This window comes from Thunnus maccoyii, chromosome 3, assembly GCF_910596095.1.
Source record: "Thunnus maccoyii chromosome 3, fThuMac1.1, whole genome shotgun sequence".
In the NCBI taxonomy this organism is placed as follows: Eukaryota; Metazoa; Chordata; class Actinopteri; order Scombriformes; family Scombridae; genus Thunnus; species Thunnus maccoyii.
The window spans coordinates 20,903,260-20,921,944 of NC_056535.1; the positions used below are offsets into that span (position 1 = coordinate 20,903,260).

The 18,685-nt window shown below is 42.0% G+C and overlaps 3 protein-coding genes across 3 annotated transcripts; all 3 read right to left on the reverse strand.

Moving 5' to 3' along the window:
* Positions 1-1,119: 1,119 nt before the first annotated feature.
* Positions 1,120-3,978, reverse strand: LOC121891641. The gene is made up of 6 exons (XM_042404136.1): positions 3,714-3,978; positions 3,363-3,487; positions 3,145-3,209; positions 2,838-3,040; positions 2,400-2,695; positions 1,120-1,302 (listed from the first exon to the last, which is right to left on the reverse strand). The coding sequence occupies exons 1-6, from the start codon at positions 3,976-3,978 to the stop codon at positions 1,120-1,122; spliced, it is 1,137 nt and encodes a 378-aa protein (XP_042260070.1).
* A 1,948-nt stretch (positions 3,979-5,926) lies between these two features.
* On the reverse strand, positions 5,927-10,058 carry LOC121891648. Its single transcript, XM_042404150.1, has 6 exons — positions 9,794-10,058; positions 9,443-9,567; positions 9,225-9,289; positions 8,918-9,120; positions 8,533-8,777; positions 5,927-6,106 (listed from the first exon to the last, which is right to left on the reverse strand). Exons 1-6 carry the CDS (start codon positions 10,056-10,058, stop codon positions 5,927-5,929), a joined length of 1,083 nt encoding a protein of 360 aa, XP_042260084.1.
* Positions 10,059-14,328: 4,270 nt separating this feature from the next.
* LOC121891650 (cell wall protein DAN4-like) lies at positions 14,329-15,902 on the reverse strand. Its single transcript, XM_042404166.1, has 2 exons — positions 14,610-15,902; positions 14,329-14,508 (listed from the first exon to the last, which is right to left on the reverse strand). Exons 1-2 carry the CDS (start codon positions 15,900-15,902, stop codon positions 14,329-14,331), a joined length of 1,473 nt encoding a protein of 490 aa, XP_042260100.1.
* Positions 15,903-18,685: the final 2,783 nt, after the last annotated feature.

Below are 18,685 nucleotides of genomic sequence, written 5' to 3' on the forward strand. Positions count from 1 at the left end.
GAACTGAACGTTGTGGTACGATCAGTGTTGGTACTTTTAGTAACTTCATTTGTGAAGAGAGTTGAGGTTGACACCTTTGATTCAGTTGTTCCTGTGGGTGTTGCCATTGTCCGAGATGTAGACTGTGTCTCTGTGGGTGAGGACATTATTGTTGTAGATGATAACTGGCTGCTTGGTGGAAGCTGAGTTGTGTTTGTGTGAGTGCTGGTTGTTGGGATTCTGGAAGGTAAACTGGTTGATACCTCTGTACTTGTCGGGAAATTCCTAGGTGTTGTAGAATGATCAGTGTTGATAGTTGCTGTAACTCCAATTGTGGTGAGTACTGAGGATGATGCTGATGATTCAGATGTTCCTGTGGGTATCACTGTCGTAACAGATGTAGACTGTGGCTCTGTGGTTGAGAACATTATTGTTGTTGATGATTCTTGGCTTGTTAGCGGAATCTGAGTTGTGTTCATATGAGTGCTTATTGGAGGGAATGTGGAGGATGAACTGGGTGAAACCTCTGTATTTGTGGGGGAACTGAACGTTGTGGTACGATCAGTGTTGGTACTTTTAGTAACTTCATTTGTGGTGAGTGTTGAGGTTGACACCATTGATTCAGTTGTTCCTGTGGGTGTTGCCATTGTCCGAGATGTAGACTGTGTCTCTGTGGGTGAGGACATTATTGTTGTAGATGATAACTGGCTGCTTGGTGGAAGCTGAGTTGTGTTTGTGTGAGTGCTGGTTGTTGGGATTCTGGAAGGTAAACTGGTTGATACCTCTGTACTTGTCGGGAAATTCCTAGGTGTTGTAGAATGATCAGTGTTGATAGTTGCTGTAACTCCAATTGTGGTGAGTACTGAGGATGATGCTGATGATTCAGATGTTCCTGTGGGTATCACTGTCGTAACAGATGTAGACTGTGGCTCTGTGGTTGAGAACATTATTGTTGTTGATGATTCTTGGCTTGTTAGCGGAATCTGAGTTGTGTTCATATGAGTGCTTATTGGAGGGAATGTGGAGGATGAACTGGGTGAAACCTTTGTATTTGTGGGGGAACTGAACGTTGTGGTACGATCAGTGTTGGTACTTTTAGTAACTTCATTTGTGGTGAGTGTTGAGGTTGACACCATTGATTCAGTTGTTCCTGTGGGTGTTGCCATTGTCCGAGATGTAGACTGTGTCTCTGTGGGTGAGGACATTATTGTTGTAGATGATAACTGGCTGCTTGGTGGAAGCTGAGTTGTGTTTGTGTGAGTGCTGGTTGTTGGGATTCTGGAAGGTAAACTGGTTGATACCTCTGTACTTGTCGGGAAATTCCTAGGTGTTGTAGAATGATCAGTGTTGATAGTTGCTGTAACTCCAATTGTGGTGAGTACTGAGGATGATGCTGATGATTCAGATGTTCCTGTGGGTATCACTGTCGTAACAGATGTAGACTGTGGCTCTGTGGTTGAGAACATTATTGTTGTTGATGATTCTTGGCTTGTTAGCGGAATCTGAGTTGTGTTCATATGAGTGCTTATTGGAGGGAATGTGGAGGATGAACTGGGTGAAACCTCTGTATTTGTGGGGGAACTGAACGTTGTGGTACGATCAGTGTTGGTACTTTTAGTAACTTCATTTGTGGTGAGTGTTGAGGTTGACACCATTGATTCAGTTGTTCCTGTGGGTGTTGCCATTGTCCGAGATGTAGACTGTGTCTCTGTGGGTGAGGACATTATTGTTGTAGATGATAACTGGCTGCTTGGTGGAAGCTGAGTTGTGTTTGTGTGAGTGCTGGTTGTTGGGATTCTGGAAGGTAAACTGGTTGATACCTCTGTACTTGTCGGGAAATTCCTAGGTGTTGTAGAATGATCAGTGTTGGTAGTTGCTGTAACTCCAATTGTGGTGAGTACTGAGGATGATGCTGATGATTCAGATGTTCCTGTGGGTATCACTGTCGTAACAGATGTAGACTGTGGCTCTGTGGTTGAGAACATTATTGTTGTTGATGATTCTTGGCTTGTTAGCGGAATCTGAGTTGTGTTCATATGAGTGCTTATTGGAGGGAATGTGGAGGATGAACTGGGTGAAACCTCTGTATTTGTGGGGGAACTGAACGTTGTGGTACGATCAGTGTTGGTACTTTTAGTAACTTCATTTGTGGTGAGTGTTGAGGTTGACACCATTGATTCAGTTGTTCCTGTGGGTGTTGCCATTGTCCGAGATGTAGACTGTGTCTCTGTGGGTGAGGACATTATTGTTGTAGATGATAACTGGCTGCTTGGTGGAAGCTGAGTTGTGTTTGTGTGAGTGCTGGTTGTTGGGATTCTGGAAGGTAAACTGGTTGATACCTCTGTACTTGTCGGGAAATTCGTAGGTGTTGTAGAATGATCAGTGTTGATAGTTGCTGTAACTCCAATTGTGGTGAGTACTGAGGATGACGCGGATGATTCAGATGTTCCTGTGGGTATCACTGTCGTAACAGATGTTGACTGTGGCTCTGTGGGGGAGGACATTTTTGTTGTAGAAGATTCCTGGCTGATTGGTGTTGTAAATGTTTCCAGGCAAATGGGCCCTTTGTGAATGTCATTAACACATTCCCCATGTTGATGACAGTAATCAGGGTTTGTTTTGCATGGTCCAACACACTGCCATTGACCATTACTAATCTCAGCAGTGTAATTGGCAAACCGACTACAGTTAACAAAAGGCCTCAGGTCCGTGATATCTGATTGATTAAAAAAAATGTTACATATTAATAATTTTGTATGAGTGTCGTCACACAAAAATAGAAATTTCGACAAATTGAATGAACAGTCAAATAAGCAATATTTGTAATACACATTCAGAGTTGACATATAGTCACTTACTTTTAATCTCAGGTGACTGGAAGGTGAGTCCATATAACTGCACAGTGGCATTACCAAATGCCCGAGAAATCTTATTGAGGTTGCTTGTGTCATTCAAAATGTTGGTCAACACACCATGTAGCTCAGTGTTGACATAGTGGATTTGTGTTTCATTGTTCAGATAGTTGTACTCCGCTACACTCTCTGCAACAACACTTCCTGGTCTACAACAGGAAAATAGAAATATATTAACAATGAAAACAACTTCTACTTGAATAAAAAGTAATCATTCAAATAATTTTATCAGAAAAGTGTAAAACAAACTTACATTAATTTTTTGATTTGTACTTTTTTAAAGGCCAGTGGATCCGCTTCTTTGCACAGAGCTTCGAGCTGGAAATGATAACATGACAGATGTGACATTTGCTATTATTGCCTGGTAAATAATATTTAGTTAGTAGTTGTAAGACAGAGGTAAATACTCTGAAGTGAGATCACTTATTGTGTAAAAATCATTAAGTCATGCCACAATAAAGAATTCTCTACCTCCTCTGTTAACGTATTGATGAACTTCAATGACTCAGGTGAGTTTAACTTAGAATAAGCATCCACAAAAGTCATGTTGATTTTCAACATAACATTTACTTGTCGAATTGGTATTGCTCCGGTATCTGAAAAAAAAGGATAGATAACACCCTTATATTAACATTGAAATAACATGATATGTACGTTTCAGTAACATTTTACATTCAATGTTGTGAGAAATATCACTTCCAACAGAAAATAAATTTTAAATTACCATATTGCTAAAAGCTTAAAACTTATCTCTGCGTTCAAAAGTTATTTTCATCTTAAACATTATTATGAAGAACTGTAGTTGGGAAGAAAAAGTCTCACCAATATTAGGGTTGGTGTTGTTCTGTCCAAAAACACAGGAATCTCCATAGACTGATTCTTGACAATGGCAGTGACATCTGCCTAGTGTCGTGTTGAATATACACTCTCCCCCGTTACACTGACAGTCCTCATCTCTGCACTGAGGAGTTGTAGATGGTATTGTCACAGTGACAGTGGCATTTGAGAGAGGTATAGAGGTAGATGTTTTAACTGTGTTTGAGCTGATGATTTCTGCTGATGTCAAAGCCTTTGAAGTTTGTGTCATTGGTAAAGATGTTTGTGGATTGCTACTTGTTTTTCCATTAGTTGTCTCTTCACTTGTGTATGCAGCAGTAGGTTTTGTCAAAGGTGTTGTGTTCGAGGAAACTGTAGTAGGTGTATGACTTGTAACTGTAGAATTTGATTGTGGTCTGACAGTCGGAGTAGGTGGAAAAGAAGTTTGTGTCACGACATTAGTTGTCTGTGAGGTGTGCTTGGAAGCCGTGGACAGCGATGAGTTGAACTCAGTTGGCAGATGTGACTCTGTGGATACAGTTGCTGTAGGTGTTACTGTACTGGTTGATATAGAGAGTTCCTGTCTGGTTGTCAACAGTGTGGTAATTGGAGGGATTGTAGAAGTTGCACTTGATTTTCCCTGACTGCTTATAGGAAGCTGAGATGTGTTCTCAGTTGCTATTGTTGTTTGAATACTGACAGCAGGTGTGGAGGGGGAGGGCTCTGCAGGGGAGGACATTTTTGTTGTAGAAGATTCCTGGCTGGTAGGTGGAAGCTGAGTTGTGTTTGTGTGAGTGCCTATTGTAGGGGATAAAGAGGGTGAATTGGGCGAAACCTCTGTATTCATGGGGGAACTGAAAGTTGTGGAGTGATCAGGGTTGGTAGCTTTAGTAACTTCATTTGTGGTGAGTGTTGAGGTTGACAACATTGATTCAGTTGTCCCTGTGGGTGTTGCCATTGTCACAGATGTAGACTGTGTTTCTGTGGGGGAGGACATTTTTGTTGTAGATGTTTCCTGGCTGGTAGGTGGAAGCTGAGTTGTGTTTGTGTGAGTGCCTATTTGAGGGGATAAAGAGGGTGAATTGGCTGAAACCTCTGTGTTCGTGGGGGAACTGGAAGTTGTGGAGTGCTCAGGGTTGGCAGTTTTAGTAACTTCATTTGTGGTGAGTGTTGAGGTTGACAACATTGATTCAGTTCTTGTTGGTGTCGCAATTGTCACAGATGTAGACTGTGGCTCTGTGGGTGAGGATATTTTTGTTGTAGAGAATTCCTGGCTGGTTGGTGGTAGCTGAGTTGTGTTTGTGTGAGTGCCTATTGTCGTTGATAAAGAGGGTGAATTGGATGAAACTGCTGTATTTGTGGGGGAACTGAAAGTTGTGGAGTGATCAGGGTTGGTAGCTTTGGTAACTTCATTTGTGGTGAGTGTTGAGGTTGACAACATTGATTCAGTTGTTCCTGTGGTTGTCGCCATTGTCCGAGATGTAGACTGTGGCTCTGTGGGTGAGGATATTTTTGTTGTAGATGTTTCCTGGCTGGTTGGTGGAAGCTGAGTTGTGTTAGTGTGAGTGCCTATCTTAGGGGATAAAGAAAGTGAATTGGATGAAACCTCTGTATTTGTGGGGGAACTGGAAGTTGTGGAGTGATCAGGGTTGGTAGTTGTAGTAACTTCATTTGTGGTTAGTGTTGAGTTTGACAACATTGATTCAGTTGTTCCTGTGGGTGTCGCCATAGTCACAGATGTAGACTGTGGCTCTGTGGGGGAGGATATTTTTGTTGTAGAAGATTCCTGGCTGGTAGGTGGAAGCTGAGTTGTGTTTGTGTGAGTGCCTATTGTCGTTGATAAAGAGGGTGAATTGGATGAAACTGCTGTATTTGTGGGGGAACTGAAAGTTGTGGAGTGATCAGGGTTGGTAGCTTTAGTAACTTCATTTGTGGTGAGTGTTGAGGTTGACAACATTGATTCAGTTGTTCCTCTGGGTGTCACCATTGTCACAGATGTAGACTGTGTTTCTGTGGGTGAGGACATTTTTGTTGTAGAAGATTCCTTGCTGGTAGGTGGTAGCTGAGTTGTGTTTGTGTGAGTGCCTATTGTAGGGGATAAAGAGGGTGAATTGGGTGAAACCTCTGTATTCATGGGGGAACTGGAAGTTGTGGAGTAATCAGGGTTGATAGCTTTAGTAACTTCATTTGTGGTGAGTGTTGAGGTTGACAACATTGATTCAGTTGTTCCTCTGGGTGTCACCATTGTCACAGATGTAGACTGTGTTTCTGTGGGTGAGGACATTTTTGTTGTAGAAGATTCCTGGCTGGTAGGTGGTAGCTGAGTTGTGTTTGTGTGAGTACGCATTGTAGGCGATGAAGAGGGTGAATTGGATGAAACCTCTGTATTTGTAGGGGAACTGAAAGTTGTGGAATGATAAGGGTTGGTAGATTTAATAACTTCATTTGTGGTGAGTGTTGAGGTTGACAACATTGATCCAGTTGTTCCTGTGGGAGTCACCATTGTCACAGATGTAGACTGTGGCTCTGTGGGGGAGGACATTTTTGTTGCTGAAGATTCCTGGCTGGTTGTTGGTAGCTGAGTTGTGTTTGTGTGAGTGCCTATCTTAGGGGATAAAGAAAGTGAATTGGATGAAACTGCTGTATTTGTGGGGGAACTGAAAGTTGTGGAGTGATCAGGGTTGGTAGCTTTGGTTACTTCATTTGTGGTGAGTGTTGAGGTTGACAACATTGATTCAGTTGTTCCTGTGGTTGTCGCCATTGTCCGAGATGTAGACTGTGGCTCTGTGGGTGAGGATATTTTTGTTGTAGATGTTTCCTGGCTGGTTGGTGGAAGCTGAGTTGTGTTTGTGTGAGTGCCTATTGTAGGGGATAAAGAGGGTGAATTGGGTGAAACCTCCGTATTCATGGGGGAACTGGAAGTTGTGGAGTAATCAGGGTTGATAGCTTTAGTAACTTCATTTGTGGTGAGTGTTGAGGTTGACAACATTGATTCAGTTGTTCCTCTGGGTGTCGCCATAATCACAGATGTAGACTGTGGCTCTGTGAGTGAGGATATTTTTGTTGTAGAAGATTCCTGGCTGGTTGGTGGAAGCTGAGTTGTGTTTGTGTGAGTGCCTATTTTAGGGGATAAAGAAAGTGAATTGGATGAAACCTCTGTATTTGTGGGGGAACTGAAAGTTGTGGAGTGATCAGGGTTGGTAGTTGTAGTAACTTCATTTGTGGTTAGTGTTGAGTTTGACAACATTGATTCAGTTGTTCCTGTGGGTGTCGCCATAGTCACAGATGTAGACTGTGTTTCTGTGGGTGAGGACATTTTTGTTGTAGAAGATTCCTGGCTGATTGTTGGTAGCTGAGTTGTGTTTGTGTGAGTGCCTATTGTAGGGGATAAAGAGGGTGAACTGGGTGAAACTGCTGTATTTGTAGGGGAACTGAAAGTTGTGGAGTGCTCAGGGTTGGTAGCTTTAGTAACTTCATTTGTGGTGAGTGTTGAGGTTGACAACATTGATTCAGTTGTTCTTGTGGGTGTCGCCATTGTCACAGATGTAGAATGTGGCTCTGTGGGGGAGGACACTTTTGTTGTAGAAGATTCCTGGCTGGTTGGTGGAAGCTGAGTTGTGTTTGTGTGAGTGCCTATTGTTGGGGATAAAGAGGGTGAATTGGATGAAACCTCTGTATTTGTGGGGGAACTGGAAGTTGTGGACTGATCAGGGTTGGTAGTTGTAGTGACTTCATTTGTGGTGAGTGTTGAGGTTGACAACATTGATTCAGTTGTTCCTGTGGGTGTCGCCATAGTCACAGATGTAGACTGTGTTTCTGTGGGTGAGGACATTTTTGTTGTAGAAGATTCCTGGCTGATTGTTGGTAGCTGAGTTGTGTTTGTGTGAGTGCCTATTGTAGGGGATAAAGAGGGTGAACTGGTTGAAACTGCTGTATTTGTAGGGGAACTGAAAGTTGTGGAGTGCTCAGGGTTGGTAGCTTTAGTAACTTCATTTGTGGTGAGTGTTGAGGTTGACAACATTAATTCAGTTGTTCTTGTGGGTGTCGCCATTGTCACAGATGTAGAATGTGGCTCTGTGGGGGAGGACACTTTTGTTGTCGAAGATTCCTGGCTGGTTGGTGGAAGCTGAGTTGTGTTTGTGTGAGTGCCTATTGTTGGGGATAAAGAGGGTGAATTGGATGAAACCTCTGTATTTGTGGGGGAACTGGAAGTTGTGGACTGATCAGGGTTGGTAGTTGTAGTGACTTCATTTGTGGTGAGTGTTGAGGTTGACAACATTGATTCAGTTGTTCCTGTGGGTGTCGCCATTGTCACAGATGTAGACTGTGGCTCTGTGGGGGAGGACATTTTTGTTGTTGAAGATTCCTGGCTGGTTGGTGGTAGCTGAGTTGTGTTGGTGTGAGTGCCTATCGGAGGGGATAAAGAGGGTGAATTGGGTGAAACCTCTGTATTCGTGGGGGAACTGGAAGTTGTGGAGTGCCCAGGGTTGGTAGCTTTGGCAACTTCATTTGTGGTGAGCGTTGAGGTTGACAACATTGATTCAGTTCTTGTGGGTGTCGCCATTGTCAGAGATGTAGACTGTGTTTCTGTGGGTGAGGACATTTTTGTTGTAAAAGATTCCTGGCTGGTTGGTGGTAGCTGAGTTGTGTTTGTGTGAGTGGCTATTGTAGGGGATAAAGAGGGTGAATTGGGTGAAACCTCTGTATTTGTGGGGGAACTGGAAGTTGTGGAGTGCTCAGGGTTGGCAGTTTTAGTAACTTCATTTGTGGTGAGTGTTGAGTTTGACAACATTGATTCAGTTCTTGTGGGTGTCGCAATTGTCACAGATGTAGACTGTGCCCCTGTGGGTGAGGATATTTTTGTTGTAGAAGATTCCTGGCTGGTTGGTGTTGTAAATGTTTCCAGGCAAATGGGCCCTTTGTGAATGTCATTAACACATTCCCCATGTTGATGACAGTAATCAGGGTTTGTTTTGCAAGGTCCGACACACTGCCATTGACCATTACTAATCTCAGCAGTGTAATTAGCAAACCGACTGCAGTTAACAAAAGGCTTCAGGTCTGTGATATCTGATTGATAAAAAAAACGTTACGTATTAATCATTTTGTCTGAGTATCATCACACAAATTAGAAATTTTGAGAAATTGAATTTAGAATCAAATAAGCAATATGTGAAATACACATTCAGAGTTGACTTATAGTCACTTACTTTTAATCTCAGGTGACTGGAAAATGAGTCCATTTAACTGCACACTGGCATTATCAAATGCCCGAGAAATCTTATTGAGGTTGCTTGTGTCTTTCAAGATGTTGGTCAACACACCATCTAGCTCATTGTTGACAAAGTGGATTTGTGTTTCATTGTTCAGATAGTTGTACTCCGCTACACTCTCTGCAACAACACTTCCTGGTCTACAACAGGAAAATAGAAATATATTAACAATGAAAACAACTTCTACTTGAATAAAAAGTAATCATTCAAATAATTTTATCAGAAAAGTGTAAAACAAACTTACATTAATTTTTTGATTTGTACTTTTTTAAAGGCCAGTGGATCCGCTTCTTTGCACAGAGCTTCGAGCTGGAAATGATAACATGACAGATGTGACATTTGCTATTATTGCCTGGTAAATAATATTTAGTTAGTAGTTGTAAGACAGAGGTAAATACTCTGAAGTGAGATCACTTATTGTGTAAAAATCATTAAGTCATGCCACAATAAAGAATTCTCTACCTCCTCTGTTAACGTATTGATGAACTTCAATGACTCAGGTGAGTTTAACTTAGAATAAGCATCCACAAAAGTCATGTTGATTTTCAACATAACATTTACTTGTCGAATTGGTATTGCTCCGGTATCTGAAAAAAAAGGATAGATAACACCCTTATATTAACATTGAAATAACATGATATGTACGTTTCAGTAACATTTTACATTCAATGTTGTGAGAAATATCACTTCCAACAGAAAATAAATTTTAAATTACCATATTGCTAAAAGCTTAAAACTTATCTCTGCGTTCAAAAGTTATTTTCATCTTAAACATTATTATGAAGAACTGTAGTTGGGAAGAAAAAGTCTCACCAATATTAGGGTTGGTGTTGTTCTGTCCAAAAACACAGGAATCTCCATAGACTGATTCTTGACAATGGCAGTGACATCTGCCTAGTGTCGTGTTGAATATACACTCTCCCCCGTTACACTGACAGTCCTCATCTCTGCACTGAGGAGTTGTAGATGGTATTGTCACAGTGACAGTGGCATTTGAGAGAGGTATAGAGGTAGATGTTTTAACTGTGTTTGAGCTGATGATTTCTGCTGATGTCAAAGCCTTTGAAGTTTGTGTCATTGGTAAAGATGTTTGTGGATTGCTACTTGTTTTTCCATTAGTTGTCTCTTCACTTGTGTATGCAGCAGTAGGTTTTGTCAAAGGTGTTGTGTTCGAGGAAACTGTAGTAGGTGTATGACTTGTAACTGTAGAATTTGATTGTGGTCTGACAGTAGGAGTAGGTGGAAAAGAAGTTTGTGTCACGACATTAGTTGTCTGTGAGGTGTGCTTGGAAGCCGTGGACAGCGATGAGGCGAACTCAGTTGGCAGATGTGACTCTGTGGATACAGTTGCTGTAGGTGTTACTGTACTGGTTGATATAGAGAGTTCCTGTCTGGTTGTCAACAGTGTGGTAATTGGAGGGATTGTAGAAGTTGCACTTGATTTTCCCTGACTGCTTATAGGAAGCTGAGATGTGTTCTCAGTTGCTATTGTTGTTTGAATACTGACAGCAGGTGTGGAGGGGGAGGGCTCTGCAGGGGAGGACATTTTTGTTGTAGAAGATTCCTGGCTGGTAGGTGGAAGCTGAGTTGTGTTTGTGTGAGTGCCTATTGTAGGGGATAAAGAGGGTGAATTGGGCGAAACCTCTGTATTCATGGGGGAACTGAAAGTTGTGGAGTGATCAGGGTTGGTAGCTTTAGTAACTTCATTTGTGGTGAGTGTTGAGGTTGACAACATTGATTCAGTTGTCCCTGTGGGTGTTGCCATTGTCACAGATGTAGACTGTGTTTCTGTGGGGGAGGACATTTTTGTTGTAGATGTTTCCTGGCTGGTAGGTGGAAGCTGAGTTGTGTTTGTGTGAGTGCCTATTTGAGGGGATAAAGAGGGTGAATTGGCTGAAACCTCTGTGTTCGTGGGGGAACTGGAAGTTGTGGAGTGCTCAGGGTTGGCAGTTTTAGTAACTTCATTTGTGGTGAGTGTTGAGGTTGACAACATTGATTCAGTTCTTGTTGGTGTCGCAATTGTCACAGATGTAGACTGTGGCTCTGTGGGTGAGGATATTTTTGTTGTAGAGAATTCCTGGCTGGTTGGTGGAAGCTGAGTTGTGTTTGTGTGAGTGCCTATCTTAGGGGATAAAGAAAGTGAATTGGATGAAACCTCTGTATTTGTGGGGGAACTGGAAGTTGTGGAGTGATCAGGGTTGGTAGTTGTAGTAACTTCATTTGTGGTTAGTGTTGAGTTTGACAACATTGATTCAGTTGTTCCTGTGGGTGTCGCCATAGTCACAGATGTAGACTGTGGCTCTGTGGGTGAGGATATTTTTGTTGTAGAAGATTCCTGGCTGGTAGGTGGAAGCTGAGTTGTGTTTGTGTGAGTGCCTATTGTCGTTGATAAAGAGGGTGAATTGGATGAAACTGCTGTATTTGTGGGGGAACTGAAAGTTGTGGAGTGATCAGGGTTGGTAGCTTTAGTAACTTCATTTGTGGTGAGTGTTGAGGTTGACAACATTGATTCAGTTGTTCCTCTGGGTGTCACCATTGTCACAGATGTAGACTGTGTTTCTGTGGGTGAGGACATTTTTGTTGTAGAAGATTCCTGGCTGGTAGGTGGTAGCTGAGTTGTGTTTGTGTGAGTGCCTATTGTAGGGGATAAAGAGGGTGAATTGGGTGAAACCTCTGTATTCATGGGGGAACTGGAAGTTGTGGAGTAATCAGGGTTGATAGCTTTAGTAACTTCATTTGTGGTGAGTGTTGAGGTTGACAACATTGATTCAGTTGTTCCTCTGGGTGTCACCATTGTCACAGATGTAGACTGTGTTTCTGTGGGTGAGGACATTTTTGTTGTAGAAGATTCCTGGCTGGTAGGTGGTAGCTGAGTTGTGTTTGTGTGAGTACGCATTGTAGGCGATGAAGAGGGTGAATTGGATGAAACCTCTGTATTTGTAGGGGAACTGAAAGTTGTGGAATGATAAGGGTTGGTAGATTTAATAACTTCATTTGTGGTGAGTGTTGAGGTTGACAACATTGATCCAGTTGTTCCTGTGGGAGTCACCATTGTCACAGATGTAGACTGTGGCTCTGTGGGGGAGGACATTTTCGTTGCCGAAGATTCCTGGCTGGTTGTTGGTAGCTGAGTTGTGTTTGTGTGAGTGCCTATTGTCGTTGATAAAGAGGGTGAATTGGATGAAACTGCTGTATTTGTGGGAGAACTGAAAGTTGTGGAGTGATCAGGGTTGGTAGCTTTGGTAACTTCATTTGTGGTGAGTGTTGAGGTTGACAACATTGATTCAGTTGTTCCTGTGGGTGTCACCATTGTCACAGATGTAGACTGTGGCTCTGTGGGGGAGGACATTTTCGTTGCCGAAGATTCCTGGCTGGTTGTTGGTAGCTGAGTTGTGTTTGTGTGAGTGCCTATTGTCGTTGATAAAGAGGGTGAATTGGATGAAACTGCTGTATTTGTGGGAGAACTGAAAGTTGTGGAGTGATCAGGGTTGGTAGCTTTGGTAACTTCATTTGTGGTGAGTGTTGAGGTCGACAACATTGATTCAGTTGTTCCTGTGGTTGTCGCCATTGTCCGAGATGTAGACTGTGGCTCTGTGGGTGAGGATATTTTTGTTGTAGATGTTTCCTGGCTGGTTGGTGGAAGCTGAGTTGTGTTTGTGTGAGTGCCTATCTTAGGGGATAAAGAAAGTGAATTGGATGAAACCTCTGTATTTGTGGGGGAACTGAAAGTTGTGGAGTGATCAGGGTTGGTAGTTGTAGTAACTTCATTTGTGGTTAGTGTTGAGTTTGACAACATTGATTCAGTTGTTCCTGTGGGTGTCGCCATAGTCACAGATGTAGACTGTGGCTCTGTGGGGGAGGATATTTTTGTTGTAGAAGATTCCTGGCTGGTAGGTGGAAGCTGAGTTGTGTTTGTGTGAGTGCCTATTGTCGTTGATAAAGAGGGTGAATTGGATGAAACTGCTGTATTTGTGGGGGAACTGAAAGTTGTGGAGTGATCAGGGTTGGTAGCTTTGGTAACTTCATTTGTGGTGAGTGTTGAGGTTGACAACATTGATTCAGTAGTTCCTGTGGTTGTCGCCATTGTCCGAGATGTAGACTGTGGCTCTGTGGGTGAGGATATTTTTGTTGTAGATGTTTCCTGGCTGGTTGGTGGAAGCTGAGTTGTGTTTGTGTGAGTGCCTATCTTAGGGGATAAAGAAAGTGAATTGGATGAAACCTCTGTATTTGTGGGGGAACTGAAAGTTGTGGAGTGATCAGGGTTGGTAGCTTTAGTAACTTCATTTGTGGTGAGTGTTGAGTTTGACAACATTGATTCAGTTGCTCCTGTGGTTGTGGCCATTGTCCGAGATGTAGACTGTGGCTCTGTGGGTGAGGATATTTTTGTTGTAGATGTTTCCTGGCTGGTTGGTGGAAGCTGAGTTGTGTTTGTGTGAGTGCCTATCTTAGGGGATAAAGAAAGTGAATTGGATGAAACCTCTGTATTTGTGGGGGAACTGAAAGTTGTGGAGTGATCAGGGTTGGTAGCTTTGGTAACTTCATTTGTGGTGAGTGTTGAGGTTGACAACATTGATTCAGTAGTTCCTGTGGTTGTCGCCATTGTCCGAGATGTAGACTGTGGCTCTGTGGGTGAGGATATTTTTGTTGTAGATGTTTCCTGGCTGGTTGGTGGAAGCTGAGTTGTGTTTGTGTGAGTGCCTATCTTAGGGGATAAAGAAAGTGAATTGGATGAAACCTCTGTATTTGTGGGGGAACTGGAAGTTGTGGAGTGATCAGGGTTGGTAGCTTTAGTAACTTCATTTGTGGTGAGTGTTGAGTTTGACAACATTGATTCAGTTGCTCCTGTGGTTGTCGCCATTGTCCGAGATGTAGACTGTGGTTCTGTGGGTGAGGATATTTTTGTTGTAGATGTTTCCTGGCTGGTTGGTGGAAGCTGAGTTGTGTTTGTGTGAGTGCCTATCTTAGGGGATAAAGAAAGTGAATTGGATGAAACCTCTGTATTTGTGGGGGAACTGAAAGTTGTGGAGTGATCAGGGTTGGTAGTTGTAGTAACTTCATTTGTGGTTAGTGTTGAGTTTGACAACATTGATTCAGTTGTTCCTGTGGGTGTCGCCATAGTCACAGATGTAGACTGTGGCTCTGTGGGGGAGGATATTTTTGTTGTAGAAGATTCCTGGCTGGTTGGTGGAAGCTGAGTTGTGTTTGTGTGAGTGCCTATTGTAGGGGATAAAGAGGGTGAATTGGGTGAAACCTCTGTATTCATGGGGGAACTGGAAGTTGTGGAGTAATCAGGGTTGATAGCTTTAGTAACTTCATTTGTGGTGAGTGTTGAGGTTGACAACATTGATTCAGTTGTTCCTGTGGGTGTCACCATTGTCACAGATGTAGACTGTGTTTCTGTGGGTGAGGACATTTTTGTTGTAGAAGATTCCTGGCTGGTAGGTGGTAGCTGAGTTGTGTTTGTGTGAGTACGCATTGTAGGCGATGAAGAGGGTGAATTGGATGAAACCTTTGTATTTGTAGCAGAACTGAAAGTTGTGGAATGATAAGGGTTGGTAGATTTAATAACTTCATTTGTGGTGAGTGTTGAGGTTGACAACATTGATCCAGTTGTTCCTGTGGGTGTCACCATTGTCACAGATGTAGACTGTGGCTCTGTGGGGGAGGACATTTTCGTTGCCGAAGATTCCTGGCTGGTTGTTGGTAGCTGAGTTGTGTTTGTGTGAGTGCCTATTGTCGTTGATAAAGAGGGTGAATTGGATGAAACTGCTGTATTTGTGGGAGAACTGAAAGTTGTGGAGTGATCAGGGTTGGTAGCTTTGGTAACTTCATTTGTGGTGAGTGTTGAGGTTGACAACATTGATTCAGTTGTTCCTGTGGTTGTCGCCATTGTCCGAGATGTAGACTGTGGCTCTGTGGGTGAGGATATTTTTGTTGTAGATGTTTCCTGGCTGGTTGGTGGAAGCTGAGTTGTGTTTGTGTGAGTGCCTATCTTAGGGGATAAAGAAAGTGAATTGGATGAAACCTCTGTATTTGTGGGGGAACTGGAAGTTGTGGAGTGATCAGGGTTGGTAGTTTTAGTAACTTCATTTGTGGTGAGTGTTGAGTTTGACAACATTGATTCAGTTGTTCCTGTGGGTGTCGCCATAGTCACAGATGTAGACTGTGGCTCTGTGGTCGAGGACATTTTTGTTGTAGATGTTTCCTGGCTGGTTGGTGGTAGCTGAGTTGTGTTTGTGTGAGTGCCTATTGTAGGGGATAAAGAGGGTGAATTGGGTGAAACCTCTGTATTCATGGGGGAACTGGAAGTTGTGGAGTAATCAGGGTTGATAGCTTTAGTAACTTCATTTGTGGTGAGTGTTGAGGTTGACAACATTGATTCAGTTGTTCCTCTGGGTGTCACCATTGTCACAGATGTAGACTGTGTTTCTGTGGGTGAGGACATTTTTGTTGTAGAAGATTCCTGGCTGGTAGGTGGTAGCTGAGTTGTGTTTGTGTGAGTACGCATTGTAGGGGATGAAGAGGGTGAATTGGATGAAACCTCTGTATTTGTAGGGGAACTGAAAGTTGTGGAATGATTAGGGTTGGTAGATTTAATAACTTCATTTGTGGTGAGTGTTGAGGTTGACAACATTGATTCAGTTGTTCCTGTGGGTGTCACCATTGTCACAGATGTAGACTGTGTTTCTGTGGGTGAGGACATTTTTGTTGTAGAAGATTCCTGGCTGGTAGGTGGTAGCTGAGTTGTGTTTGTGTGAGTACACATTGTAGGGGATGAAGAGGGTGAATTGGATGAAACCTCTGTATTTGTAGGGGAACTGAAAGTTGTGGAATGATTAGGGTTGGTAGATTTAATAACTTCATTTGTGGTGAGTGTTGAGGTTGACAACATTGATTCAGTTGTTCCTGTGGGTGTCACCATTGTCACAGATGTAGACTGTGGCTTTGTGGGGGAGGACATTTTTGTTGCCGAAGATTCCTGGCTGGTTGTTGGTAGCTGAGTTGTGTTTGTGTGAGTGCCTATTGTCGTTGATAAAGAGGGTGAATTGGATGAAACTGCTGTATTTGTGGGGGAACTGAAAGTTGTGGAGTGATCTGTGGGTGAGGACATCATTGTCGTAGATGATTCCTTGCTCGTTGGTGGTGGGTGAGTTGTGTTCCTGTGAGTTCTTACTGGAGGAAATAAAGAGGTTGAATTGGGTGAAACCTCTGTATTCATAGGGGAACTGGAAGTTGTGGAGTGATCAGGGTTGGTAGCGTTAGTAACTTCATTTGTGGTGAGTGCTGAGGTTGACAACATTGATTCAGTTGTTCCTGTGGGTGTCACCATTGTCACAGATGTAGAGTGTGTTTCTGTGGTTGAGGACATTTTTGTTGTAGAAGATTCCTGGCTGGTAGGTCGATGCTGACTTGTGTTTGTGTGAGTGCCTAGTGTAGGGGATAAAGAGGGTGAATTGGATGAAACCTCTGTATTCATGGGGGAACTGAAAGTTGCGGAGTAATCAGAGTTGGTAGCTTTAGTAACTTCATTTGTGGTGAGTGTTGACACCACTGATTCAGTTGTTCCTTTGGGAACTGCAGTAGTAACAGATGTAGAATGTCGCTCTGTGGGTGAGGACATAATTTTTGTAGATGTTTCCTGGCTCGTTAGTGGAAGCTCAGTTATGTTTGTAATATTTGTTGTTGTTTCAGCCTTGTTTCCTTGAGAGGTTTGACTTACTTCAGTGGTTACTGGAGGAATCGTAGAGGGCGAACTGGTTGGAACCTCTTCATTTGCGGGGGAACTAATAGTTGTTGTTAAATGTTCAGTGTTGATATTTGTTCCAACTCCATCTTTGGTGAGTGTTGAGGTTGATGTTGCTGATTCTGTTGTTCGTGTTGGTGTCGCTATCATAATTGACGTAGACTGTATCTCTTTGGGGGACGTTATTGTTGCAGATGTCTCGTGTTGGATCGACTGAGGTTGATCTGTGTTTGTATTTGTTGATGTTGTCTCTGTTTCGTGTCCAGAAGATACTTGAGTGACATGAGTGGTTATCATAGGCATTATAGCAGGTGTACTGAATGCATCTATGGCCTTTGTGACTGACTTGAAAGTAGCAGTGGATTCATCTGTGCTGAATGATGGTGTAGCTCTTTTCGTGGTTACTGATTTTGTTGAAGTCAAAGTTGTGTCTTTTACATAAGGCTCTGTAGAAGTGTTGTTTTTCATTTTTTTCTGTATCAATGATTGAGTCATATGTGAATTGTTATGATAATTCAATCTGTGGCCTGTGTCATTCAATATTGTTCTAATTTCCAAAACTGAAAGTTCATTCGTAGCCATGTTTATATTTGATAGATTCATCTCGCTATGTTTGTCCTGTTCTTTCCTCCACATTTCCTCAGGTTGATCTTGTTTTGCATTTTGATTCCCTGTTAAACAAGATAATATTTGGACATGATAAAGACATGTCTTAGTGCAACTCACATCACAACAACATGTCATTAATTTAACATTGTCTTCCATTGCTTTGTTTATCTTCAGTCATGCCGAGTCTGGCATCTAGACTCAGTTTTAATGCAATAACTAAGGTCACACAAATTTGAATAGGCTTTATTTTATCTATCTGGTCAAATATTTAATGTCTGTGTAATGTTTGTACACTATTCAGTTTCTGCAATTATTAACTGAATATGACAGTCAGCATCCGTTATTACCCTTTAATGTTAACTCTATTGCTGTCATGGAATTAAGGTTGCACCCAGGAAAAAGAAAAATACAGCCCAGTCCTGAGAATATGTATGGTTGTTAAAAAAGGATATAACTGAAAATTGTAAAAACATATCAGTATAAAGATGTACTGAAAAAACTTCACAATTGAAAATTTATGAGTAATATGAGGAATGATTTAGATTTTACACAGGTTTTTGAGTTAGCATCTTGACAAAACTTCTACTCCACCTGAATAATGAATCAAAATAACTAATAAATGACTAACAAAAGTAAGATTTTTTTTTTGAACAATAATGTTCAAACAATAACTCATATGGTGAGTACAAATGACCTTTAATTACTGTGTGAGTATTAGCGTGCACATTAAAAGTGAGCGGCAGAGTCATTCTGTTTGTACTTTAAGCATTATTTGCAGTTATTCCTGAGGGATTGTCAAGACTAAAACTCATGACATCAAAATTTAATGGTAGTAAATATCCTGATTTCTAATGATATCAGTGCTAAGAGGGTTACATGCAAACTAATTCTGAAGTAAATTAATTAGAGTTCACCTGGCCCACCTGGTTGTGCAATAAAGAATTACAGAAATTACAGACTTACCTCTTTTTTGTGCATAGAACACACAGGATGCCATCAACACGATGACCACAAAGCTGATGATAAGTATGGTGGAAAGCCTCCTCCAGTTACAGGATCCCAAATAAATCCACTTTTTCATTTTCCTGTATATTCAGGTAATCATCCAAAGCCGAAATATTTCAAATGCTGCAATATCTTTCACTCCATCCACATGTATGCATTACACTGAAGCAGAATGGTCAAGATGTTTTGCAGATTTCAGTCTCGCAGTAACTTCCTATAATCTCCCCTAATTATCGTCTGTGAATTGGCAGTTATGTTTTATCCTGTTGGCACCTGTAGGCCATATAAGCATTTGTCTCAGCATCAGTATCAGATCTACTTGATGTGTCATCAATGATCAACTGGTA